This window comes from Phyllostomus hastatus, unplaced genomic scaffold (genome assembly GCF_019186645.2).
Source record: "Phyllostomus hastatus isolate PE091 unplaced genomic scaffold, TTU_PhHast_1.1 phas_contig_17, whole genome shotgun sequence".
Lineage (NCBI taxonomy): Eukaryota > Metazoa > Chordata > Mammalia > Chiroptera > Phyllostomidae > Phyllostomus > Phyllostomus hastatus.
In genome coordinates this window covers 23,485,376-23,512,096 of record NW_025333664.1, presented here as the reverse complement: position 1 = coordinate 23,512,096, position 26,721 = coordinate 23,485,376, and the positions used below count along the sequence as shown (strand labels likewise).

General features: G+C 47.3%; 2 protein-coding genes and 1 pseudogene across 3 annotated transcripts in view; 2 read left to right on the top strand and 1 right to left on the bottom strand.

Moving 5' to 3' along the window:
* Nucleotides 1-897: 897 nt before the first annotated feature.
* On the top strand, nt 898-9,273 carry SNRPB (small nuclear ribonucleoprotein polypeptides B and B1). Of its 2 annotated transcripts, none has more exons than XM_045833572.1 (7): nt 898-1,033; nt 3,250-3,401; nt 5,191-5,302; nt 6,520-6,672; nt 7,172-7,310; nt 7,625-7,750; nt 9,114-9,273. In XM_045833572.1, the coding sequence occupies exons 1-7, from the start codon at nt 1,031-1,033 to the stop codon at nt 9,149-9,151; spliced, it is 723 nt and encodes a 240-aa protein (XP_045689528.1). In that variant the 5' UTR covers nt 898-1,030; the 3' UTR covers nt 9,152-9,273. The 2 variants fall into 2 exon arrangements, with proteins under 2 accessions (XP_045689528.1, XP_045689529.1); XM_045833573.1 differs by lacking the exon at nt 9,114-9,273 and adding an exon at nt 8,942-9,084.
* An 8,359-nt stretch (nt 9,274-17,632) lies between these two features.
* LOC123814675 lies at nt 17,633-21,091 on the top strand (annotated as a pseudogene).
* A 2,437-nt stretch (nt 21,092-23,528) lies between these two features.
* TGM6 (transglutaminase 6) overlaps nt 23,529-26,721 on the bottom strand; it is a 31,091-nt gene continuing 27,898 nt past the window's right edge. Inside the window, exons 11-13 of the mRNA XM_045833378.1 lie at nt 25,773-25,927; nt 25,360-25,493; nt 23,529-24,154 (exon numbers count right to left, since the gene is read on the bottom strand). Coding sequence (XP_045689334.1) covers nt 24,001-24,154; nt 25,360-25,493; nt 25,773-25,927 — 443 coding nt within the window. The 3' untranslated portion in view covers nt 23,529-24,000. The remainder of the gene's footprint in view (nt 24,155-25,359; nt 25,494-25,772; nt 25,928-26,721) is intronic.

Genomic DNA, 26,721 nt, shown 5'->3' with positions numbered 1-26,721 from the left:
GTTGGTTAGAGCATTGTCCTGATACACCATGGTTGAGGGTTCGATCCCTGGTCAGGACACATACAAGAATCAGCCAAGGAATGAATAAATAAGTGGAACAACAAATTCTCTCTGCAGCCCCCAAAATCAATCAATAATTTTTTAAAAAATCACATGTATTAAAAATTAATTTTCATAGTTAAATTTAGTATACCTAGTAGACATTCATGCAGGTGGCTGGATATTAAAGCCAAGAGTTAAACGGACAAGCCCATGGTTAAAGGAATAAATTTGAAAAAGCTGAGCGTGTAGTAGCATTCAAAAGTCACAGAACTGGACGGGATTGATTGGGAAATATTCATTCAAATATTTATTAAGCCGTTGTTTTGTGCTAAGCAGTTTCTAGGCACAGCAGTGAACAACACACACAAATCCAGCTGTTGGAATTTACATTCTAATGGGGAGGGATAACAAAATGACAAAAACATATAGTATGTTAGCTATTAATGTTATAGAGAAAGGGAAGATTGCAGTTTTAAATAGGATGGCCAGGGAAGTAAGTCCTCAGTGAGAAAACGTTGAATCTTGAAGGTAAGGGCAAGAGCGGTGCACACACCCGGAGGACCAACATTCCTGGCAGAGACATCAGCAAATGCGTACCTGCTGAGGCAGGAGCTCGTCGAGCAAGTTCACGTATAAACTGAGACAGTGGCTGTACGGGATAGAGCCAGGGTAGAGTGGCGGGAGTTGCGGACTTCGAGTTAAAGAGCCGGAGCCGGTACCGGGACGGGCTAGGGGGCAATGAGAGTAAAAAGCGGTTCAAGTGAAGTTAAGTTTGATTCAAATCCCTCCCCCAAGCCCCGCCCCACTTTGAGCACAGCGAGTTAACAAGCTTCCGGCCCGGCTCTGGGACCGGAAGTAGCTCCCACCCGACACCATTTTCCCCACACCCGCATTTCCGGCAACAGTGGCGGGAAGCGGCCTGCCGGAGGGCGACTAGGCCTAAACCCAGGCGAATCCGGCGGGAATCGGAGCCATCAAAACCGCCACCATGGTGAGGAGACACAGGCTGGCGGAGCCGGCGCTTCCGAGTCTGTCCTGGAGGGAGCAGCCGCGACCGATTGGGGGAAAGCCGTGGTTGGCCGCTCATGGTGATGAAGGCCGGTACTGCGGCCGCTGCGTCCCGGCGCGAAACACCCGGACCTTGGATGTTCGGCGGGTTGGGGGAGGGGGAGCTGGAACTGCGGGACGGAGGCCCGGGTCGCTCGGTGGGGGCGAGGGTAGAACCGTGGGTCTCCTCGCTGCTGTTATCGCAGTACTTGGGATCGTAAACTTTTGCAGAAGAAATGTGTGCCTGTATTTTGAGAGCAGTCGCTAGAGCCGCAGGAGGACTAGGGAAGGGGGTGAGTGCCCAAGAAGGACATGGGGCAAGAGGTGGAAGGGCTTCTGGCCAAAACCGGAGAATATTCTTGGGTCTAGTAGATGGGGAGGAGCTAGCGGGAGGGTGAATGAGACTGTTAGGAGGAAGAGTTGAACTTCAGAATGTATGTATGAATATCTCTGACTCTTCAGGAGTTGGAGCTGCCCTATGAAATGTGTCCTTTCTTCACCGAGTTCACTTTCTAGTTGACATAATTCAGAGTTGTAATTCAGCATTAAATAAAAGTAATGCTGCGGAGGGAGGCGGGGTAAGAATGCTTTTAGGATTAGAGGATACTGCTGGAAAGGGATAGTACAGATCCGAAGGATGCGAGAGCAAAGCATTGAAAGTTCCTGGAATGGGATGGGGAGGAAGAGGTGGAAGACGAGACGGGGAGAATTGGCAGGAGTCTGGTTACTAAATGCCTTACGTGCTCCTTAATCGTGCTGGTGATGAGGCATGTCCTTGAAGGATTTCAACCCGCAAAATGACATGAACTTTGTGTTTAGAAAGGTCACTTTGTTCTGTAGGTGCTGTGTGTTGGGTGAAGTGAAGGCAGGGAAACCAGGTCGGGTATTGTTTGGGGAATTGATTAGAAGAGGAGGCACTAGATTCAGGCTGATCAGGTTCCAACACGGCTTCCTGACCCTGAGACAAGGCAAGCTACCCCACGTCTCCCAGCTTCAGTGGCCTCATCTGTAAAATAGCAAAAATAATGGAGCTGATTTTGAGAATTAAATGAGATATACAGTGCTTGTCCCAGTGCCTGGTATACAGTGAACCACCTGGTATGGGTTGGCTATTTACAGGGTGGACCAAAAAATGTTGCCATGAAGGTTGAAGTGTGTGTGGCTTGGAGCTGTGTGATTGATTACAAGGCAGTTAAAAGAGTCATCCCGCATAACCTGGGTCTCCAGGGTACAAGTTCAAGGTTCTGATTCACACATGCGAATGTTCAGAAACCTGTTCTTGTGCAAGCTCACAGATAAACAGCACACACAGGTCTGGCCCATAGAAGGCCCTTGGAGGAGTTAAGACTGGTCAGCGTCAATCAGATTGATGGGAGGCTGATAAATGACCTGGTCAAATGCTGGGTCATTTATTTCTACAGAGAAATATAACTGCCCAGGGCACCTGACAGTTCACACTGTGCTGTCTCCGTAGTCTGTTTTAGCAAAGATACGTTGTAAGCCAGACTATAAAGCAGAAAAGGTGTTTGGGTTAATTAAGAAGTGTATTAAGTCATGTATTCTTAAAGATCATTGTGTTCAGACTGATGGGTACCCTGGCCACAAGCAAGTGTCCCTCCCAAAGGCAGCCTTGGAGGCACTCACAAATTCTCCATTGGGAGACTCCACGCTCACCTCCAGGGTGGTCAGCTCCTTTCTGATAAGCTTCTGATTGGTTGGGTTTTTAGTGCCAGTCCCATTCCAGCTCCTTTACTCAGTCCCTTTAGTGAGGTGTGGGTGTGATACAGCACCGGAGTCACTCTAGTAATCTTTACAATGGCAGCTGGCTGATCTCTGCTGTGGATGGGTTGGATTAGTTTGGAGACATCCTACAAGCTCACCCCAGAAATGTACCTGGCCTAAACAAAGGCAGTTGTAACCTGCGATGATTTGAAGGGAAAGGGGGGAACAGTAGTGGGCAGAGGTCAAGGCTGAACACAGGCTGACATGGCAGAATTCCTGGGAAAAGGACTGGCTGTACTCAGACAGATGGACACACACACACACACACACACACACACACACACACGGAAAAGAAGGCCGCAGCAGAAGTTTTTAGGGAGTACTAAGGGGTATGTGGTTCCAGAAGAGCTCAATCTCCCTGCTGATTTCTCCTTGCAGACTGTGGGCAAGAGCAGCAAGATGCTGCAGCACATCGACTACAGGATGAGGTGCATCCTGCAAGATGGTCGTATCTTCATTGGCACCTTCAAGGCTTTCGACAAGCATATGAATTTGATCCTATGTGATTGTGATGAATTCAGGAAGATCAAGTGAGGAGTGGGCTGTGGGGGGGGGTTGGATTGGGAGGAGGAGATTGGGTGGGTGGTCCAAGTGATAGGTGGTGATGTAGGTAGCTGCTGCTTGTCGGTTTGCTCTCCCTGTTCTAGAGGGCAGATTGAAATGGTGACATTGGACTCTAAGAAATCTCCTTCCTTAGCCCAGCAAGCCTTGCTCTGTAGTTCTAGCACATTACAGGTTGTAAGGAGGGCTGCTAGGCTTTTTGTTTCTTTCCTTCTTGTGCCCCTGGGTACTGGGGTAAAGGGCTCTCCTGTTTTCCCCACAGGTGTGTGAGGGGGGAGAGCTTGATTTTCTGGCCTCATTGCCTATTTGTAAAGCTGTAGCCTAAAGGGCTCTCCCATTGCAGCCTGGCCTGAAACTGCTTTAAGAAGCCTCTGACCCTCTTCAGGGTAAGTGCTCAGCTCCCCCTGTGGGTTTGGGGCCAGTGATTTTTCTTGGCATTCATAGAAACAATTGGACTTTTCTACTTTCCCATAGTTCCATAAGTTATTGGATAACTCCCTTATATTAAGACGCTCAGATCTTAAGTTTCTGGCCTACTAAACTATGCGGTCTAGTTTTTTGTTCTATTTTTACATTGAAGGCATCTTGAGGCCCAAAGAGGTTATGTGATTTCCATGCTCATCCAGCTGTCTTTTGCCATGTGCATTGCATGTTATGTGGTCAGCAGCTGTGAATTCCCTTTCTTCCCTCAGGGGCTGTTGGTTTCTTTGTGGCAGGAGGTTAAGAAGTGCAGGACACACAGTGCGGTGTGTGCATTACAGCAGGGCCAGCATAGCAGCGTAGGGCTGTGCCAGACGGTTCTCTTCGTTTTACAAATGAAACTAACTTTAGCCTGATAATAAAAAAGTGTTTACTAGAAAATACTTTTTAAAAATACAGAAAAATACATGACAACAAAGTTAAAATGCCCGGAAGGGTTATTTAAAGATGGTAAAAGGGCACTATGTACTTTTATTTAAAAATTAAAAAAACACAGATAAGTCAAAAAGGGGAAAAAAATGTCCATCCACAGAAAATCACTGTTACTTTAATATAACATAGCCTTAAAATGAAACCTTTAAGTTTGCTTTTAAATTCAGGTATATTCTTTTTTCTTTCCTTTATTTTTAGTATACTGATTTTGGGCTTTTCTTGTGTTCCCCTATGTTGTTGTAGTTTATTTTTCCAGTTCACACTCATGTTTTGTTTATCCTTTTATGGCTATGGCTGCTAGGAAATCTTTGTTTCTGTGCTCTGAGGACAGAGGTGTAGTTCCTGTGTAGTTAACCCTCACTTTCCCTTTATGGTTTCTCTTTCTGGTGTGAAGCGATGAATGTGGTGATAGGCCCGTGGGGTTGAATTGTCACTGGAAGGAACCCACGTATAAGTGGGGTGAGTGAGATTCACTTGACCTGAGGAATTGTTTTGGCTGCCTTCTGACACTGGCAAGATCTTAAGCCAAAGGGAGGGAACAGAGTGAGAGCAGAGGACTGCGGAAGGGTAACCTGACTGTTGTTGCTGAGTGACATTGAGCCGGGCTGGGCTTTCTGGACTGTTGTCTCTTGTTCTGTGCATCCTCCTGGCATGGGAAACAACTACTTTGGGTTGCAGAGTTAGCCTGTGAGGACTGTGTAGAGGAGCTAGCTGTCTTAGGGAAAGTTCATGTGCCGTTTGTCAGGAGAGTGGAAAACAAAACCTTGGAGGCCTTCAGGTAGGTGAACATGAACTTTACCCTCTTTCTAAAACTTGCTTTTTGGTTTCTTCTAAACCTGTCTGCAGGCCAAAGAACTCAAAACAAGCAGAGAGAGAAGAGAAGAGAGTCCTTGGTCTGGTGCTGCTTCGAGGGGAGAACCTGGTCTCAATGACTGTAGAGGGACCTCCCCCCAAAGATGTAAGTCGGAGCCAGGTGCCCGGGCAGGGCCATCATTGAGCTTATGCTGTGCGCCAAGCGCTTAAGCTTTATTTATTTTTTTTTTTAAGATTTTATTTGCTTATTTTTAGAGAGATGGGAGGGGAGGGAGCGGGAGAGGAACATTGATGTGCAAGAGAAACATTGATTGGTTGCCTCTCACGCAACGAACTGGGGACCTGGCCCGCAATCCATGTGAGTGTCCTGACCAGGAACCAGTGAACGGTCCAATGACACCCTGTCCACTGAGCCGCATGGCCGGGGCGCACTGAGTATTTTATTTAATCCTCGCAGTCATCTTTTGAGATAAATTACTCCTACTTTATAAATGAAAACTGGGTTTTAGTAACTTGCTCAGGGTGTCACAGCTAGCAAGTGATGACATTGGCACTTGATCCCAGTGCATTCTTGGTTCTATAAATGGCATTCTAGCAATACATTTAGAAATAGAGCAGGCTTTAGAGAATTTAACCAAATTTGTTTTCTCTTTTTCATTTGAAGACATTTTTCATCAAAGGAATACATTTCTTTGGTCCACATATATATTTTTTTAGTATTCAACACATAATATGCATGTAATATCTAGTTCTGCTTTTTCACTTAATGTAAACATTTTTCTGCTTGCTATAAGTCATGGTAATGAAATGACTACAATTCTCTCTCAAGTGAATACACAGTAGTTTATCATAGTCATTTCCTGATTTTTGGACAGTAGTTGAACTTTTTCCAATAGAAATGTCTGCAAGGGATGTTACCGTATTTTTTGGTTCCATATGCATAACTCTTGATCTCCATTTCCAGTGGAATTTATCACTCTAATGTAGCCCATTGTACACCGTCATGACCACAACCAGTTTCGTTGTCACTCCATCATCTGCAGATGAGGAAACAATCCCCAGGTCGTCAAGTGCTCTTGACTACCACACCCTTCCGAATTCAGTTTAATTTTCACAGGAGTGGGAATAGGTGGTTGTGTGGTGGCACTTTTCTCTACAGTTACCTTTAGGCTCTTCTGGCCTGCTGCAGGGGCGACAGCTGGGCATGCAATCTTAGGTGAAGGAGTGATGGTGTTATCACACCCAGGTGGAGAGTTGTTCTGATGCCCTGGGAGTCTAAGGGGCTCCCCAGGCAATGGCATTTTGAAGTATATGTGTGATTCTCTAGGCTACAAGCATTTTAGCATGTACTTCATTTTTCAGACTGGCATTGCCCGAGTGCCACTTGCTGGAGCTGCTGGTGGCCCCGGGATCGGCAGAGCTGCAGGCAGAGGCATCCCAGCTGGCGTCCCCATGCCCCAGGCCCCTGCAGGGCTTGCCGGGCCAGTTCGTGGGGTTGGCGGGCCATCCCAACAGGTGAGTTGGTGAAGGGCGCCAGTGTCTACTGGTTAAAATAAAGGATAGAGGGAGGGTCTAAATCTGGGAAGAGTCCAGAGTGACCAACCTGTGACTGTCAGGCCATCACTATTTCATGCACGGGGCTTTGTGTATTGTTCCTGGAATACTTTGAAAAGGAAAACTTGTCAGTGTGAAATTACATTGCTGGTATTGAAGTGCAGAGATGCGTGAAAGGTGTATTAGTCGTCTGTACTGGAGCAAAGTGTTTCTGTGATAACATTTGAAGTATACTCTCTTATCTATAATTTGTGTTGGGTATCCTCAGCTTAGGCTAGAAGATTGGAATTGGGCATTTAAACTTGATCTTCTTTGCAAGATGGTTTTGAGTAGGAAGTCAGATGCCACGAGTTGTAGCTTAGGAGATTTGGTGTTTGCTGTTCTTTCCCGAGTTGAGGGGAGAGCGGGATGCTGCATGGAATGTACTGTTCTGCGTAATTCTCTTCCTGTGTCCTCCCAGGTGATGACCCCACAGGGAAGAGGCACTGTAGCGGCTGCTGCGGCTGCTGCCACAGCCAGTATTGCGGGGGCCCCAACCCAGTACCCGCCAGGCCGTGGGGGTCCTCCCCCACCAATAGGCCGAGGGGCACCCCCTCCAGGTGAGAAGCCCATAAGGAGACCATTGGTAATTGAGAAAAGATTCTGAGCTGGATTTATGATGAGACACACCTTGACTGAAACTGATGATGAGTTTTTATAGTTAAGCAGGATTACTCTGAAATCCAGCCTTACTGACTGACCGAGGAACAGGAGCCACTGGGAGGCCCACACGTCTTTGGCTCATGTCCCCATTTGCTCGGGGATCCTGGGAGGGTGGAATGGTCCATCTGTCTCAGAACTTGGTGGGCAGCTTGGTTTTCTGTTACCTTTTGACAGACACTTGAGCTGTATTTTGGGGGCTTTTCTCTTGCAGGCATGATGGGCCCACCTCCGGGTATGAGGCCTCCCATGGGTCCCCCAATGGGGATCCCCCCTGGACGAGGAACTCCGATGGGCATGCCCCCTCCAGGAATGCGGCCCCCTCCCCCAGGAATGCGAGGTAAGTGCTCACAGCAGTCACTTGGACTTCCTTCCTGGAGCCCTGTTGGGATGGGAAGTGGAGGGAAGATTAGATTTTGGCCATACCCTCTGGGCTTTCAGGCCTTAAGCCTAGGGAAGTGAACTTTTAGCAGACAACTTAGTCCAGAAGGGAAAGAGGGAACAGCATTTTATACATTGACCTAACTCCTGTTTAGAACAGTTGGAGCAGCCCTGAACCCGGGTGCTTCTCAATGTCCAAGGCAGTATTCTCAGGGCACGTGAAGTGATGCATTCCCAGGGTTCCCAGGAAAGGCTTGTCTTACACTCTGTGGTTTGGTAGTGTTTAGTAAGTAAGAGGGGGTTCTGGGCTTGGCTGTACTATTCAGTATATACAGTCGTACCTCGGTACTCGTTGGCCTCAGAACTCATCAAACCCTGTACTCACTGTATTTTGAGGAGAAAAATAAAAAGTTTTAACACTTGGCCCTTGCTTGGGACTTGTCACATTTGCCAAAACTTGTGTGAGGCATGGTGCTGTACCTCGAGAGAAAATACCTCATTGTTCGGTGCTCGTCAGTTTCAGCACTCATCATGAGTTCCGGAACGAATTTAATGACAAGTACTGAGGTACCACTGTATTTTTTTTTTTTTTTTTAGATTTTATTTATTTACTTTTCGGGAGAGGAAGGGAGGGAGAAAGAGGGAGAGAAGCATCAGTGTGGGGTTACCTCTCACATGCCCCCTCCTGGGGACCTGGCCCACAACCCAGGCATGTGCCCCGACTGGGAATCAAACCAGCGACTCTTTGGTTGGCAGGCTGGTGCTCAATCCACTGAGCCACACCAGCCAGGGCTCTTTAACTGCCATTTAAGAAATGCTGGCGTAGATCAGCCCTCATTTTACAGATAAGGAAACAGTCCCAGTGAGAGCTCAGTGTCCAGCCTCCCAGACCAGTGTTCTTTTCACCAAGCCATAGTGGCTTCTAAGATGTCCCGCAGCCACACTCAGTGACTTCTGTGTCTCTAGTCTGGGTTTTCTGCTTTTGGGTGTTATAACGCAAATGGGAACCTGGTCAGTCCCAAGTAAGCCTCCAGTCAGCACGTTACGTCCCCTCTGATGGATGGATCCTGCAGGGAGCGGGAGGCTGGGACAGGGACGGGGATTTGAGTTGCAGATCAGGCACTGACTAAACTTCTTACTCTTACTTCAGGCCTTCTTTGACCCTTGGTCACAGAGTTATGAAAGTAGCTCCACAGAGGCCCAGGCCCGGGCCCCCGGGGCCACGTTACCACAGACCTGTTTGTTTGTTATGCCGTTGTTCTGGAGTCTCACCGTTATTCTGCAAGTCTTACTTCTTACGGATTGTCTGGTTTCCCTTACAGGGCCCCCTCCCCCGGGAATGCACCCACCAAGGCCCTAGAGTCATCTTGGCCCTCCTCAGCTCCCTGCCTGTTTCCCGAAAGACTGTACATAGTCCTTTTATTTCCTTGTGGCTCGTGAAACAAATTTATAATAAACTCTTAATAGCCTCTTGTGGATGCACCTGATGTTTCTGTTCATTTGTGGAAAAATCTTTGATGAAATCAGTGCTTCATTGAGTCAAGAAGGGGTGCATTGGAAAAATTAGCCCAAATCTTAGCTGCTTCTCTTATAAAATGTTTTTCTACACATTTGCAGAGAGGTGTACAACCTCATGCCAAGAGAATTACAGAATTGAACTACAATGAGACATTTTAACCCATCTACCTGGGCAAATACCAGTTGAAATAACACTTCCTACACTGTTGGTGAGGGCTGGGACTTGGGGTGTCGTCTTTGGAAGGAACTCATCTGGAGAGCTTCCTGATGCCACTTCACAGCCACTGGGAAGGCTTCAGTGGGTAAAGGAAAGTGTTGGTAACTATGTGGGAAAATAAAAACCCGTGTGCATTACCAGTGAGGGGGTAAAGTGGTGCAGCTACTATGGAAAACTTGGGTGGATTTTTAAAGAGTTAAGCAGAATTACTGTATGATCCAGCAATTCTATTCCTGGGTGTATACCCAACAAATAAAAATGCATGTCTACACAGAAACTTGTACATGAGTGTTTGTGGCAGTGTTATACATAATAACCAAAGGGTGGAACAATCCAACTGTCCATCAGGGGATGGATGGGTAAACATTGTGGGGTACACATTGGATGGAATGTTACTCAGCCCTAAGGGATGAAGTATTGAAACATACCAGCACTTGGACCGACCTCAAAAACATCGTGCTAAGTGAAAGAAGCCAGGCACTGAACGTCACATAATTGATTTGTGATTGGTTCCTTTTATATGAAATAATACAGAATAGGTAAAACCAAAGAGACAGCTGATTAGAAGTTGCTAGGGCATGGGGCTGGAGGAAATGGAGGTGATGACTCTGGATATGAGGTGTGCGTATATGGTGATAGGAAGTTTTGAACTGGAGTTGGTAATCGTGCAACACTAACTGAACAACATTGGGTTCTAGTGGTCAAATTAAAGGGGTTGATTAAGATAGAATGTGACCTCAATTTAAAAAAGTTTCTTCGCAGAAAGAGTTTACCAAGGTTATTCGTCGGGAAGGATATTCCCCCGCAGAGGCGGCTGAGGAGTAGGACACCAGGGCCCGTGAGTGTGGTGGCAGCGGCAGCTTGTCGTCAGTGTCAGTAGTCGGCTCAGCCTCCAGGAACCCGCACCCTGCACAGCACCAACTGCAAAGCAGGGCTGGGGCAGCCCTCGGCCAGGCCTCCCGATCTGTGACACCTGCCAGGCGTGACCCAAAAGGGTTTTGTACTCCTAGCCCTGGGGGAAAGGCAGGGACTCAATACACAAATAAACATAAATCAACGGGGGAGCAGACACAATGCCTGGTGGTGAGCAGAGTGAAAGTCCTGGATGTTCAAAACTTCCTGAAAATGGATTAAAACAGTGAAGTGTGCGGTTCTGTGCATACAGCCCTGCACAGGAAAAGAGGCACACTTGCTCTGGAGAACCGCTGACTAAGAGGAGAAAAGGGAAGTCTGCCATCAGGGATCTGGGCATTATTCCCACTGTGTCTTTAAGATAACTCCTAAGTCCCTAGAGCTGAGAGGTTTGGGTGAAGATTGCTGATGTGCATTGACTGACTTCTAGACTTGACTCCAGTCCAGTTTTCACATAAGCTCTTATTCTACAGTATTAGTTCAGTCAGTAAATTGGTCTGCGGCTGTGATGAGTAAATGAAAAAACAGTAAAGGCATTAGGTTTGCTGCTGGATCTAAGTCTGAATTCTGCTCGGTCAGACCCACGTGTGCACTATTTCATCGTTTATGTACTCTTTAAAAAATACTTTATTATCCACTGAGCCACACCAGCCAGGGCAAAAATATTCTCTAAATGCTCACTAAAGAATGAGTGGAGCCCTGGCTGGTGTGGCTCAGTGGATCGAGTGCCAGCCTGCGAACCAAAAGGTCACCAATTCCGTTCCCAGTCGGGGCACATGTCTGGGTTGCGGGCCAGGTCCCCAGTTGGGGGTGTGCGAGAGGTGATGCGAGGCAAACTCGTCAGTGTATCTCTCGCACATTGATGTTTCCCTCTCTTGCATCCTTACTTCCCTTCTCTCTAAAAGTAAATAAAATCTTAAAAAAAAAAAAGAACGACAATGGAAAGAAAATACTGAGTTCCAACACCCCAAACGTTCAATTGAATGATCTTAACTATATACTCAACTTTATTTTAACTTCAAAAACATCTCCCAGGTCTCTGCAAACATGTTCACTAAGTGAACATACCACTCCTTACATAACTAATCCTCTGTAGTTCACAGGTGGCAAACACATGGCCCATGGGCCGAACACGGCTTTCCACCTTGTTTTATCCGGCCTGGCACCTTGGTTCTACCCAGCGGCAGTGCCAAGCTCCTTGCCCCTAGTTAAGGAGTAGTTACATCTATACAGTCCTAAAATTACATTCGGGCCCTTTGAAGGCAACCTCGAGGCTGATGTGGCCCCCGGAGAACATGAGTTTGACACCCCTGCAGTGTAGTTGGACATTCAGATTAGTTTTTTCACTCACAAGTGATGACCACAAATAAGGTGATGACCACATTTTTTGCATAGAGATTATTCTATGTTTAGATCACTAAGAAAGGAATTTCTGAGTGGAAGGATGTATTTTAATGAAGTTTCTTAAAACTTAAGTTGATTTGCCCTGTTACAAAACAGATACAACTATACTTTTTATAACATGCTCCTCAGAATTGATAATTGTCATTAAGAAGAAAATTACTCTTCTGTTTGACAGCTGAAAATGATGTATATCATTGTGTTTTTATTCCAAAGGAGGGATTTAAAATAAATTTTCTTTTGTGAGTTGTGTTAAAAATTTGGGGGATAGAGTTTTTTATGTTAGTACATGTCATAATGATTACTAGTGTATATCCAGCTAGAGTAACAACTCAGTCATTCTGATTTTGGGAATTCATATTATCCCTGATTTTTCTTGATTACAAATCAGGCAGTAATAAATGTTTTGTGTAGAAATATTGCTTTCTTTGGATTTTCTAAGTTTTTAGGAGCCCTATTTATGATTCAAAGGCAGGCACTAGAAAGAAGGAAACTCATTTACTGAATTCTGGTGCGTGCATAAAATACATACAAGGAATTGGCCAGTATTGTTGCCCACGGGGAAAAAAACCTAGTTTGAGGGGAACACGAATGAAAGGGAGAATTACCATTATATACCATTTAGAACTTTAAAAATATCAAGCCGTGCCCGGACTGGTGTGGCTCAGTAGGGTGGCCATCGTCCAGGGTCACTGGTTCAATTCCTGATCAGGGCACATACCTGAACTGTAGACCAGGATCCTGGTTGGGTGTGTGTGTGAGGCAACCTATCAATGTTTCTCTCGCACATTGATGTTTCTCTCCCTCTCTTTTTCCCCTCTTTCCCTCTCTCTAAAAATAAAAAAATAGTCTTAAAAAATACTGAGCCATGTGAGTGCACTACTTAGTAAAAAATATTAAGTACATTTTAAAAATAGGAAATGATGAAATAGTGAACACAGTTAAACAAAGAAGTCCACTAGGAGGCAGCATTGCGCTGTCAGAAAGAGGGAGCAGCAAACTGGACAGACGGGCTTCTGCGTGGGTGTTAGGATTACAGATTGGGTTTTTTCTTCCCGACTGTGTGTTTTGTTCTAATTTTCTATAATGACCTATGAAGAAATAAAATGCACATTATTTAAGAAGGCGTCGAGCCCTGCCCCTCTTTAGCTATGTATAATTTCATAAAGGTAGAGTTTCTGAGGAAGAAGGAGGTCACATTTAAAATGTTAATGGAGGTATCGAACAGCCCTCCAATGGCGTCACGTCACTCCATAAACAGCACGCGGGTGCCTGTTTGTCACATCCTTGCCAGCACAGTGCATTGTGACATCATTAGATCTTGTTCGACCCGATGCATTTTTTAAAATCTTGCTTTAATATGTATCGATTTAGTTTTGAGGGTGCACGTTTTCATATATTTGAAAGCAATTCACTTTCATTTCTCGGTGGACTACGTCCCGCACTCTAATGCGGGCAGGGATTTGTCCATCTTTTCCATCGCTCTGTGCGCTCAACGTGTTGAATGAATGAATGATGACTTTTCCGAGCTCCGGTTTCCTCATCTGTAAAATGAGCGCGTGTCTCCTTCCACGTGGGAGGCGGATGGACTCCTCTACCAGATTTGGATTGGACAGCTGGGATGGATGACACGTGTCAGGGGCAGAAAAAGATTAATTACTGGCATAATGAGGCTTTCTGTGGCGAGCAGGGCAGGGTCCTCAGCAAGTCTGAAGAGCACTTGGGAGCTCCAGGGGTGACTGGCCCTCTTCCTCGTGCTTAGGGCACAGGGCTGTGGCAAGGGCCGGACAGGAGGGCCCCGGCTTGGGCGGCTTGAACCTCCCACAGGTGCCCAGGAGGGAGCCCCCAGGCTTTCCCGTGGGCTTGAAAACTGTCAACAGTAAAACAAACAAACAAAAATGAAGTCAGACTTTTTATCACAGGCCGATAGAAACTCATGGCATTGACAATCTGATGAAGCACTGTACACAGTCAGGTTGGCACAGAGGATGCTGTCAATGAATATTTGCCATTATTGTTGTCCCTAAGTCTTTCAACTCTAACTTTGTGAAGAGAATTTTTTCTTTTGAGTATAACTTTAGAATACAAATTTTTCTGGAGTGATATCTATAGGTGTGGATTTGGGCCAGTCTCACATGTAATCTGGCGTGTTTGTCTGTGCTTCTTCTCAGTGACCAGGTTTAGTGTTTTGTATGGGGTCAAAGAAAGTACATACATGCCCACTGCTAGAACGCCTCATACTGAGGGCCACGCACCAAGTGCCCTGGGGACTTCACACATGTATGTCAGCTGAGGTGAAGGAAAGAGGACAGCCCTGGGCAGTGGGGTAGGGAGGGTGGCTGGTGACGCTGGACATGTGCACGTCCTGTGACCCAGCAACTCCACATCTAGATATATGCCTAACAAATGCTGATGTATGTTCACAAATGGACATGCACAGACACATATACAGCATTTGACTCAGAATTGCTCCGGACCAGAAACTCCCCAGATGTTCATCAACAGTAAAGTGGACAAACAGCATGTCCACACTGGAACACTGGACACTGGACACCCAACAGCATGAGAGATCTACAGTAACACAGTGGGGGTGAGTCTTCTCCACAGAACATCAAGTGACGGAGCCCAAGACCAGACACAGGATACGTGCTGTGCGATTCCATTCACAAAGCACGCAAACTGACTTACTATTTGGCATAGTGGTTTTCTTGGGCGTGGGCACAAAGGGAGTTTTTAGGTTATTGGTAATGTTCTATTTCTTGGTCAGTGCTGATTACCCAGTCAGTTCAGCTTGTAAAAATTCAGCAAGCTGCTCTCTTTTGATATTAATACATTTCTGTATGTATGCGAAGCCCTATAAAAATTTTAAAAACCCTCATTGGGGAAAATCAAAAAGGAAATTTACCATCATGCCAACTGTGGCAATGTCTAGGTGATGAGACTCTGGCTGGTGTTTCCCTTCTCTTTCTTTATTCATTCAGTTGATTTATACTATGTACTAGGCACTGTTTTTTTTTTTTAAAGATTTTATTTATTTATTTTTAGAGAGAGGGGGAAGGAGGGAGAGAGAGGGGGAGTGAAACATTGATGTGTGGTTGCCTTTCATGCATCCCCTACGGGGGATCTGACCCACAACCCAGGCATGTGCCCTGACTGGGAATTGAACCTGTGACCCTTTGGTTTACAGGCCCACACTCAATCTACTGAGCCACACCAGCCAGGTGTGTTACTCAACTCTGCTGGGTATACAAGAGTACACAAAATAAAATTCTCTGTTTGATGAGCTTACATTCTAGAAGGGGGAGATGGACAACAAATAATTAACATGTAAATAAATTATATTAAATACTAATAATTGCTGTAGATAAAAGCAAATAGGGAAGAGGGAGATGCAAAGTGCTCTGAGTGTTATTTAGTTAGAGCAGTCAGAAAAGGACCCCATGATAAAGAGCAATTTGAGTAGAAATGTACTGTTTCAAGCCATGTAGACATGATTGGGGATGGAGGAAAAGAATTCCAGGCAGAGGGCACAGCAATTGCAAAGGCACTGAGGTGGGATCATACTTCACTTTTCAGGGAAAATCTAGTCACAGTGCCAAGTACCCACTTGTTGCATCTCAGCTCCAAACCCACCCTTCTGTACCTGCTCTGTAGCTCCACTCAAAATACTTTTTGTCCCGTGGCACAATGTTAAAATTTGTCTGTAGAGGGCGTGGGAGAGACATCGCAGAAGAGAAGGGTTTCTTTCCTGGTTCCAGTGTGCTCTCAGTAAGCTTCTGCAGCCTGCACTGCTGCATGGTCTCTGCAGCCCTGGGGGCTTCTGCAGGGGACATGGCCGTCTTAGCACCCGGTCCCACAATGCTCAGTGCCATCAGCACCCAGAGACCAGTGGCGCCCCTCCCACACATCCATCTTGGGTGGTTTTGGTGACAGGATTCCTCTGGGGAGATGCCTCGCCATGAATAGCTTTCCCTGGCAATCTAGAGGGTACATTTCCAGCGACTTCCACTGCTGAGACACCACAGTGACTGCTCCGTCCTTCCTTCGAGGCACAGCGCACCCTCGCCAGCAAGGCCTGTCTGTCAGCCATGCCTGGGAGTGGGGAGTGGGCTCTTCCCGGGGCTCTCTGTCTCAGCCCCAGGAGTAGTAGCTGCTCCCTAAACGTGAAACCTTCCCGTAGGTTTAGCCACTGCTCATACACACTATTTGGTAGGAACCTTCACATAGGTAGGAACCTTCTTCGGAGTTCTCTCGATGTCTTACTAGCAAACGGCGCATTACTCCAACCCCTCATCACAGTCAATAATTCTTTATATTAAACTTGCTCCGTGCAGATTAATTACCACACGGTGTCTGTCTCGTGAATAGCCCTGACTGAGACCGCCACTCTGGCTCTCATAAGTGGGGAAGAAAGGGGATGGCAGGCAGCTAGGGGGCCCTGAAGGACACTTGCTTTTGCTCTGAGTGACATGGAGTGCCTGCCCACGGAGGGGATTTGAGCACGAGAATGACATGACGTGACTCAGACTTTCCAAGATGCCTTCTGGTTGCTTAGAGGAGCAGGGACAGAGGGGAGAAGGAAGAAGGAGGAGGAGGAGGGAGGCCAGCGAGGAGGCTACTGTAATAGTCCAAGCAAAAGGCAGTGGGGGAGTGGGTGTGGGGAGTGGTGGCGCTGAGAGGCAGATGGACTCTGGGGATCTTCTGAAGGTAGAACTGACAGGATCTGCAGTTGGACTTAATGAGGTGGGAGAAAAACTAGCATCAAGAATAATCTCAAGGTTTTTGTCTTTGACAGCTGGAAGGAAGGAGTTTCTATTTACGGTGGGAGGGGACAGGAATGAGGTATTCATCCGGGCATGGATTAAGTTAGACACAACAAACCGAGACTCATTTATTTAAGAAAACTAAGAACTGTGGAGATCCGTGGCACATCAGCCTAGAGAGTCACCCCTCTCCCCCCACCTCTGTAGTTCTGCCAGGGCAAGGCTGCTGTCGGGACGCGGCTCTGCTGATGCCTGGACTGACTTTATCAGAGACGAGTGCAAAAGATTAGGTGCTCAGGTGTTAGGTAGCACACAGGTCTCCAAGGTCTGGGCAATTCTAAATGTTATTACTAAATGTTATTCTTGCCAAATGTTAAAATGTAGCACAGTATTTTGCAGACCAGCTATAAACAGGATGAGTTTGACAGGAACCCAACAGGATAAATGTCACCAACTGCAAAGAAGAAATCAATGTATAATTAACCAAATAGTGTATATGAGCAGTGGCTAAGCCTCCTTTCCGGGAGTCAGAGCTTTGGATCAGAATGCCCTGTGTCCTTGACTTGCTGCACGTGAATAAAGCTACCTTGCAACAACCACGTCTTGTTCTCGAATAGAGCACCCCAAGTGGCCTGCCTCTTGAGTTTGGTAGCACAGGGGTGATGGCAAAAACAATAGCAATATCAGTGTATCGGTGACAATCAGAGAAGGCCACTGGCATGGCTAGCCTAGGGTCTCCATACTGACCTGGGGAAGCAAAAGACAGGTGGGGCAGCTGGAAACTTAACAAGGGAGGTCTGGGAAGTGGGTCTGGATAAGGTCCCACTTCTCTCTGGTGGTCTGGAGGGCTGCGCTCGTGCCCGAGGCTGAGAACACGGAAGGAGAGACCAGAGAGGACACCAGCCAGCTCTTCTTCTCTGGCCGAACGTGAGGTCTTGTAAACACAGAAGGTTAAAGGTGAGTCCTACTTTGTAAGTTGTCTGAACTTTGAATGCATTCCTGAACCTACCCACAGACCCATCAGCAAGAGATGGAAGCCATACTGCCTGAAGGTACTTTGGCACTACCTCTGACTAATCACATGCTAACCCAGGGGTGACCTCTAGGAAATCAGGCTTAAAATTAAAAACAAGAATCAAAAAACAATCAAACAAACAAAACCCCCAAAGCAGATACCACAAGGATGCCAGGGAAATAGACTCCATAGAACTAATCCAGGCAAGCAAATCCAGCAATAACAAATCCAGCAATCCAAACAAAGTAACAAACAGCAATAACAATTCCTCCTCCTGGGGGGATTAGAATTCAGTGTTGCAACGATATAGGATATAAAATGTTCAGTCTTCAACATAAAGTGGAACACACAAACACAAAGCAGAAAGAAAGCAGTCCGTTTCCCCGGTGACAGGTTGCCTGGCGGTTGCCTGGTCACCGGCAGCAGCAGTCTCTGCCGCAGCAATGCAGGCTGCCAAAATCTGTGGGCCGGAGCCCACGCCAGGCTCTCCCCATCTGTTCTGTGGCCACTGGGGCAGTGGTCATGCCCTTGGGTTCAGAGGAGGGGGTGTCTGGGTCCTGTGGTGAAGGGGCCAGGGAGGGGGTCCTGAAGCAGAGCCCGGCACAGTCTAGCACATGTTTGTGGTGGAGAAGCTGAAGTTGCTCCACTAGGAGGAGGAACTCCTCTGGAAGGACAACCTACAGCTCCCGTGCAGACATTAGTTTGCGCTGCCTACCAACCCTGGTGAACAGCAGTTCTATGTGATTTGCACTTTTGCTACTTAGTTGATGAACAAAGCAGGAGGCCCCTTTGAGCAGCTTTGGGAATGTGATGACCTGGATGCAGCAATTCCTAATGTATTACCTGAGCTTCCAGCATTTGGGAGAACTGCAGATTTCCTCCTTCAAACTGAGTCAGGTTATGGAGGGCACGTGTGCTATGGTCTCGACTGCTTAGCTGAAGAAGCATTAAAACATATTGGTTTTACCTGGAAAAGACCAGCATACCTAGTGGTGGTGTTACCGGGGAGAGATCCGAGTCAGAGGGCCCACCCCCCAGCTTGTTCTTCGGTTCTTGCCTTGCTTGCAAGAGATGAATTCAAGCAAGAGACAACACGTGTAATAGAAATGAGACAGCAACTTTATTTATGAAACACTTAGGAGCACGAAGCCGCAAGCGGCACCTAGCCAATCTGAATGCCCCACGTATAGAGGAAAAAGTTGTTTGTAAGTTTGTTCTCTAGACTTGAGCCGAGGCTGCAAGTGGACACTTAGCCAATCTGGGTGAGCTGACTATTTGGGTTCAGCAGTTATCTACCTTAGTTAGCTCCTAGGTTCCTCCTCCTTCCCCCCTAAACCTTGGGAATAATGTACAGCTAAAGGCTTTCTTTCTCAGCTAGTAAAGGCTCTCGTCTTAGTGAAATTGCTGCAGAGGCTCCCTTTCCCAGTACGGAGCCTCAAGGACTCCCCTCCTCCTGTCCCATCCCTGCTCGTGATGTTCGGAACACCCGGCGATCTTATCGGACCAGGCTCAGCACTGCTGAGTCAACGGGTAAGACGTGCCTCCCTCCTCCTCCCTGCCTTAGTTCACTCCCTAGTCTACCCAACAGAAAAATTAGAAGAATAAACTGTTCCAGAGGATGCGGAATTAACATGAAATAAAGTGGACGAAGAATTTGAGGAAGGAGAGATAATGAAGAAAACTCGGTTCATCTTAACATTTCAAAAGTCCAGACATATCGCTTAAATGTGAACAGACACACCAAACACAAAGATGTGTCAGAGCCCACAGCAGATGCTGCAGAGTGGAGCCCAGAAGTGGAGCGTGGGCCACCACAGCTGAAGGTCACTGACAGGACAGACAGCAGAGACTGGAGAATCCGTGTTGACGCAATGCGCCAGCACAAAAGTGGGACTGAACCTGCTCTAAAGGAGACCAACAGACCTCTGGACAAATTCCGTAATGGAAGTAGTAGGACTCTGGAAAAGGTCAGCAGCCAAGAAAAGTACAGCAGCAACCAGCCTGAGCCCCTGGCTCCAGGATATCATGCACCTGGAGCTCTCCTGACTGAGCCCAGGGAGCGATGCTGGCAAGGAAAGGGCAAGGGCCAGGCTGCTGTCCTGAGGTTACCCCAGAACTGGAAAAAGGTAAAGCAAGAAATGGAAGAGAAAGGGTAGCAGTATGACTGAGGTGCTCCTTTGGCGAACATGAGCAGAGCTTACCCACACTGAAGCAAGACACTGTTCAGATGAACATTAGAATTGATCTTAAGGAGGACACATTAGTCCAGTCAAAACGGAAGGGGAGCCCCGGCTGGAGTGGCTCCGTGGGTTGGGCACTGGCCTGCAAACAGAAAGGCCTCGGGTTCGGTTCTAGATCAGGGCGCAGGCTGGGGTTACTGCCCGACAGGGGGCGCGTGAGAGGTGACAACCAATCTCACACACTGATGTTTCCCTTCCCTCTCTTTCTCCCTCTCTCCCTCCCTTACCCTCTCTCTAAAAAATAAATAAAATCTTAAAAAAAACCCCAAAACTGAAGGAGAAGTCTAACGTGGCTGGGTACATGCATGCAGCAATCATTCCAGAATCTGTGCTGGGTTCTTATGAAAACATGCTGTTTTGTTGCACTTCTCATCAGTTGGCCTCTTTAGATCAAACCATATTTCAGGCTGCATATTTCAAAGCACAGTTATGCCTCTTACCACATTTTCAATGGGTATTTTTATTTACACACACACATATTGTATCATGATGGTAATGGATGGTTAAAGCCTTTAAAACAAATATAATATTTAATAAAGTAATTAAAAATTCTCACTTTCAAAAAAAAGGCAGTCGGTGCACAATCTCTGAGGGGCCCGGATGTTAGACTCAGCAAAGACCTCAAAGCAGCCACTGCCAGTGTGTTGAAGTAATACACCTGTAGAATGCTGAGTGGCGGTCAGTTTTATTTCCTTTTTGGGGGCACGTATCGCTACATTTAATTTGCTTGTTTATTCATGAATTTGTTTACTTTTATTTCTCATTTTACTTTCTGTAGCTTTTAAAATATTGTGACTGAATACCTGTCTGCACCAGCAGGAAGGGAATTCCCATGAGCACAGGGAATTCGTAATGTTGCTGTTCAGTCCTTGGGTTGAACGGAATGCTGGGTGGTGGACGTGAGGATGCACTGCCCAGACCTTCCTTCAATGGAAGGCTTGCTGCCCCAAATGCTAGGACTGCTTCCAGCAGGCGACCCTCAGCTGCCAGCAGCTTCCGGGATGGACTTACTGCAGAGAGCCACCTTGCCCAAAGTCAAGCCCCTTCTGGGGCAAATCAGTGACATATGCAAGCACAGACAGGTCCGGCCATATCAGCTCAATCTTTGATGATTCTGTTGGGTCATTCTAGCTCCAGAACTGCCCGTGAGGTGGGCCAAGGCTGTCACTGTCTGCATTACGGTTTGATTCCTCCCTCTCCCTGCTCCACAGCTTCCTCTGGTGTTGATCCCTAGGCCATTCCTCTGTAAAGGTCCTGCACCCTGAACTTCATCTCAGAATCAGATTCCTGAGAACTTCAACCTGCGACAGCTGAGCTTGAGGAAGATGGGCAGTCGGTGTTTGCTGAAAGGAAGCGGAGTGTGGGGCCACTGCAAGGGGAGACCATCTCTGATGACATGTGGAGTCTCCCTGCTGACAAGAGCGTCCTTTACTCTGTATGGGATATCGCCTCCTGTTCTGGTGGCAGGTGTGTGGCTGAGTGCCTTTTGCTTATGGAAAACATGAGTGCACATGCGTGGTGGAGAGGGCCCTGGTCAGATCCAGCTTTTATATTTATTCCTGGAGACCTGGGCTGTGAATGTAGACTCCCACAGCGGGACAAAGCTGAACAACCCAGGGGTCAGCTTACCACACTTTGCAAATGTTTCTGCCCTACGACCTCAAAGGTGAGTTCGAAACCCTGGTCCAGCACGAGAGGTTGTGTTTACCCAGTGACATCAAGTACACCAGGGGGTGTGTGGCTCCCCATTTGAGAAGCTTAGATGTGGGTGAGAAATGCAAGCCAAGGCCTAGAGCCAGGTCTGGCTGGGGTCCGACTGAGGTCAGGAGTCAGAGTAAGGCTGATCAGGGCTCAGTGTGGGGTCAGAGCTCAGACCCAGATCAGGTTATTTTTGGGATCAGGGCATAGCCTGGGTTCTGGGCTCAATCAAAGATCAGGATTAGAGCTCAGTCTCGGTTCTGGACTTAGCCTGCAGCCAGGATGAGGGCTTGGTCTGCAGACAGGACTTAGTCTGAGGTTGGGATGAGAGCTTAGCCTGGGGCAAGAACTTAGTCTGAGGTTGGGGTTGATCCCCAGGCCACTTCTCAATCAACCTCCTGCACCCTAACCTCCATCTCAGAGTCAGCTTCCTGGTGAGCTTAACCTGCAACTGCTGAGCTTGAAGAAGATGGGCAATTGGCGTTTGCTGGAAGAATGAGGTGTCTGGGACCACCACAGGGGAGACCATCTCAGTCTCCCTGCTGAAAAGATTGTCTTTTGTAGGAAGAGAGGGAGATCACCTCCTGTTGTCTTCAGTCCCCAGTGCCCCTTCCCGCTGCTCAACCCTGCCTGCTCTGAACCTCCAGCTGCCCTTCTTTTAGAGGATCAGCATCCAAAATCTAGGTTTGGAAAGTGGGTCCTGGAGCTGAGGCAGCTCAAGCATCTGACTTATTAAGTGCATCCACTCCTCTGGGTTCTCTTAGCTGTCCCCATGCTGTGTGGGGTAATCAGAGAAATGCCGTCACTGAGGCCTTGGCCACAAGGCTCATCCATCGAACCCCCTCCATGTGTTTGCCTGGCCCCCTTTTTGCAAGGACCCATGACATAAATTGTTGCCACTTGAGGTTTCATCTGGGAGGTGTCGCACTGCAGAGAGGCCTGCTTTGTTGCAGTTGTTCAGATTACTTAAGTTATGTCAAGCATGCTCAAAAAAGTCAGGAGGCTTTGACTAGAAATAAAATAACAAAGATTTATTCAAGGGTCTCAGGATTTGCAAACTAGAAACACAACTCAGAACATTCGGAATGTTCTGAAGGAGAAAAATAGCTGAGGGTTCTGATAGTGAAAAGTACATTCTTGAGAAGAATCAGTCCTGTATTCTTAGACCCTGGGGTGGTCTGAGGTGGTAATCTTCAGCTGTCTGGTGATTTGACAATGAGACAATCTCTCCCTGAGGTTGTTCAGATGGTCACCCGAGGGTCTGAAGGCACTGATGCACAACGACCTGATGTGCGTCCAGGTACTGATGCAGGACTGGAAAGTCCAAAAGCTTAAGTTCCCAGAATCAATGAAAACAAGCATGGAATTGTTTTCTCATGCTTCAGGCCCCTTAATTTTAATAATTTAGTAGCTTTACTATCATGGCTCCATTTCATTCCTTCACTCTATTCCCCAATTATATGATTAGTTGTCATTCCTTTGGCTGTCTGGAACACTTTGGAGCTGATTTTCATGTCTGACACAGTTATCTTCAGAGCCCGGGGGCCTCTACTCTGGTCCTCATCCCAGGGGTCTCGGTCCTGTTAGACATTCACAGTGTGGTTGTGAGTAGTGTAAGCTGCCGGGGCTGTTCTGCCAAGTCAACACAAAGTCAGCTCCAGAGAAGTAAATCAACACTGTGCTGATCGTGTGAGATCACTGATGACCATAACTAGATCAGATTTGGGGCTGCACATCCAAGTGTGATCCAGTCTTGATGGCTCCTCCTCTGTCTTCAGCTTCTTCCAGGCAGATGTAGCCCCTCAGATGCTAAGCTTGGATCTCCACTGAGGGGAAATCTCCAATCTCCAATCTTCAAGTCTAATGCTCTTCAGGAACATGACTTTGGGTTAAAACTTAGATGGTGTAAATGGCAAGCACAAATCCATAGTCAAGGCTCTTCATTTTATGTAAAATGGAAGTGTTGAGGAATGTTTAGGTTTCAGCTGGAAAACTTTTGGGTTCTCTGTAGGAGCCAGGAGGAGCTGCTTGGGTCTGGATGTGGTGAGAGCACTGACGAGCTGAGAGAGAAGCAACAAGAGCCCAGGGGTAGCCAGGGTGGTGGTGACCTGGCTGGCAGGTGGTGGCAGTGCTGGGTTGGTTGGGGTTACTCTGATGCTCCATCTGTCAGCCTTCCAGCAACAAGGGTGATGAGATGAAAGTGGTAAAGGCTTCCTACATAATCCTTCATTGTCAAAAAGTTTAAGGATTACTGAGTTTAACATCTCATTTTACAGATAGGGAAACGAAGGCCTAAGCAGGGAAGGGACTTGCCCAAGTTCACAGAGTGGGGCAGAAGCTGAAGCAGGACTGGAACCCAGGGCTCCTGGCTCCCATAAGGCAGGGGCAAAGAGGTGGGCAGGAGAGGAATGAGAGCCATCTCCTCTCCTCTCATCTTCTTGCCCATCACTTGGCTTTGGCCACATGGATGTTCACAAAGCCCTTGATGTCCGAGAAGTGGGAGCTGACAAGGTCCACCTGTAGCTGCCTTGAACCACTCTTGGAGGGGGTGATGTTGAACTGGACCAAGGCCCTCTCCTGGGGCTCTAGATTGGGCACACTGGGGAAAGGGGAAAGGAGAAAGGCAGACCATCAGTGCTCTCTCATTCCTGAGCCTGGCCTGCCAGCCATGGCTCTCCAGAACTCTCAAGATCAAGGTCACATCCTGTGGCTTGACATTCAAGCCTCCAACTTAATAGGCTCACTAATATACTTACAACTTAATCTTCCCTTCCCAGACAGCCAGGCTATTCTCCTCCCTATGCCCTGAACATAGCTTATGCTTCTTCTGTTGGGGATTTTTTTCATCACTGTTCTTCCCACCTAGGATCTCCTTCCCATTTAAATCAGACCCAAGGCCAAGATCAAGTTTATCTTCTCCAGGAGACCTTCTCTGACTACACCAGCCAAGGAGACTTCTAACTGGGAAGCCCTCCATCCTTCTTGATACTCAAAATCTCCTGAATTAATCATTTAAGGTCTAGATTAAATATCAGCTCTACTGTGCCTTCACCATAGTCCCACCTCATCCCCCACAAGGGCTGCCCCTGATTCCCCAGACCTTGAGGACCCATGTGTCTGCATAAATCACACTGTCTTCATTTAAAAAGCCACATGTCTCTGAAAGCCCTTCTCAAGGAAGAATCTCATGTTTTCATCTTGGTGTTCCCAACAGTTGACATGTTGCTCAGGGCACAGGTCAGTATGGTCAGGACCATACGAATGAGTGAGTGAATGAATGAAAGAATGAGTGAGTGCATGAATCATTGGGAATGAATAAGTAAATAAATGAGTGTAAATAAATGGAACATGTGTGAATGAGACAGTGAGTACATAAATGGATGAGTGAGTGAACGTGTAAAGGAGTGAGCAGGTTAAAGAAAGAATGAGTGGATGAATGAACCAGTCACAACTCAGCCGGGTATAAATGGATAAGTGCGTGAATGAGTAAAAACATGGAAGAGTGAGTGAATGAGTGAGTAAAAGAGAGAAAATGAATAAAAGTGAGTTAATACATAAGTAAGTGTATAAACCAATGAAAATATGAGTAAGTGAATAGTGAGTGGATGAGTTACATAATTAAGCTCATGATTAAATGAATGAAGGAAAGAATAAATGAATGAAGGCTGCTGTGTTTAGGCAGTGGGCTAATTCCTGGGGGTCCAGAATCTCTCCTGCACTGCCTCACCTGCAGCTTCTCTATGGCCCATCTTATAACAAGGCAGCCACACCCCCCACTTCCAGCACCCCCAAGCTGGCACTTACTCAATGCTCTGCTGTCCCTGGAGAAGGCCACTGCCCTCCACTATCAGCTTACAGTCGTCCACTCTCTCCAGGAGGGGGTTTACCACCACCACTTCCACTACAACTGCCACCCCCACCATGGCTGGGCCCAGCACCTGGAGGGGAAATACCCATAAATCATTCCATTCCTCCAGGAAAACCCACGGTCCTGGCTGGGTAGGAGGATGGGGCAAAACCATGTCTACCCCTTGCTTTCATATACCCAGGTACCAAGCTCCATCATTATTCCCACTGCCCTGCCCCCACATCCATGCCAATTCTCCCACCCTTGAAAGCTGAAGCTGGAGCTAAAAGCACAAGCCCCCAGACCCTGATTCCCTCCCTCAGCTCTGCTAGGAACAGGGTGGTGGATGCAGGATGCAGACAGGAGTCACCTTGATGGTGATGAAGTCCTCCAGAGTAATGTCCTTTTCTACCAGGAGTTTCTCTCCTTTGCTGACCAGGCACATGGCAGCCAAGAGGATCTTCTTGTCCTCTGTCAGGTCTTCCTTATATTGAGAGTAAGATATTGTGATTGGGATCTTTTTCTCTGGAAGACAAAGCAGAGGTGGGAGTTGGGGACCCAATGTTCTTCTTCAAAAGAACCCAGAAAGAGGAAGGGAAGTTTCAATTCATAGTTACACTCTTTCTGGTCCTTGCAACCAACTGAGGCAGGCATTATCATTGTCAGTTCACAGATGCAGAAACCTAAGGCTCAGGGAGGGCAATTTCTCACCTAGTGTCACCTGGCAAGTAAATTAAGGAACTAAATGAGATGGGATTCGAATTCAGGCCAGTCAGCTACCATGACAACAGGTTGTCTCTCCAAGAGCTCCTGGAGATGTGTTTAAACTTTTCCTTATTGGCCAGATGGAAATCTCTCAGTTCATCAATCATTCATCTCATCAGGAATTCACTCACTGTGTGCTGAGCACATACCATGTGCTAGGTGCAGAAAAGAGGGAGGCCAAAGACCTGTCTCAAGCTTCCAATCCAGGGAGCAGGCCAATTTCTTCCCAGTTTTCCAAATCCTCCCTCCCCATCAAGGCCCAATCCCAACCAGCCCCACCAGTTATGAAAAACCTTCACTGATACCCCCACCCGGTGATCTTGTGCCCCCTACCTTCTGAGCTCCTCTGGGCCTGGCCATCTCTGTCTCTCTCAGCAGCCACTAACACCCTGCCTGTGTATTCTCTTCCTGTCAGTAGGGATCACCACAGCCCATGTCTGACTGCCAGTCACACTCGGACAAAGTTTAGTTTGTTCCAGGCCCTACCACCCTCTACCGCTCCCTTGCCACTGCTTTCTTTATTTCTGTTGCCTTCCTGCCCTTGAGGGCATCTG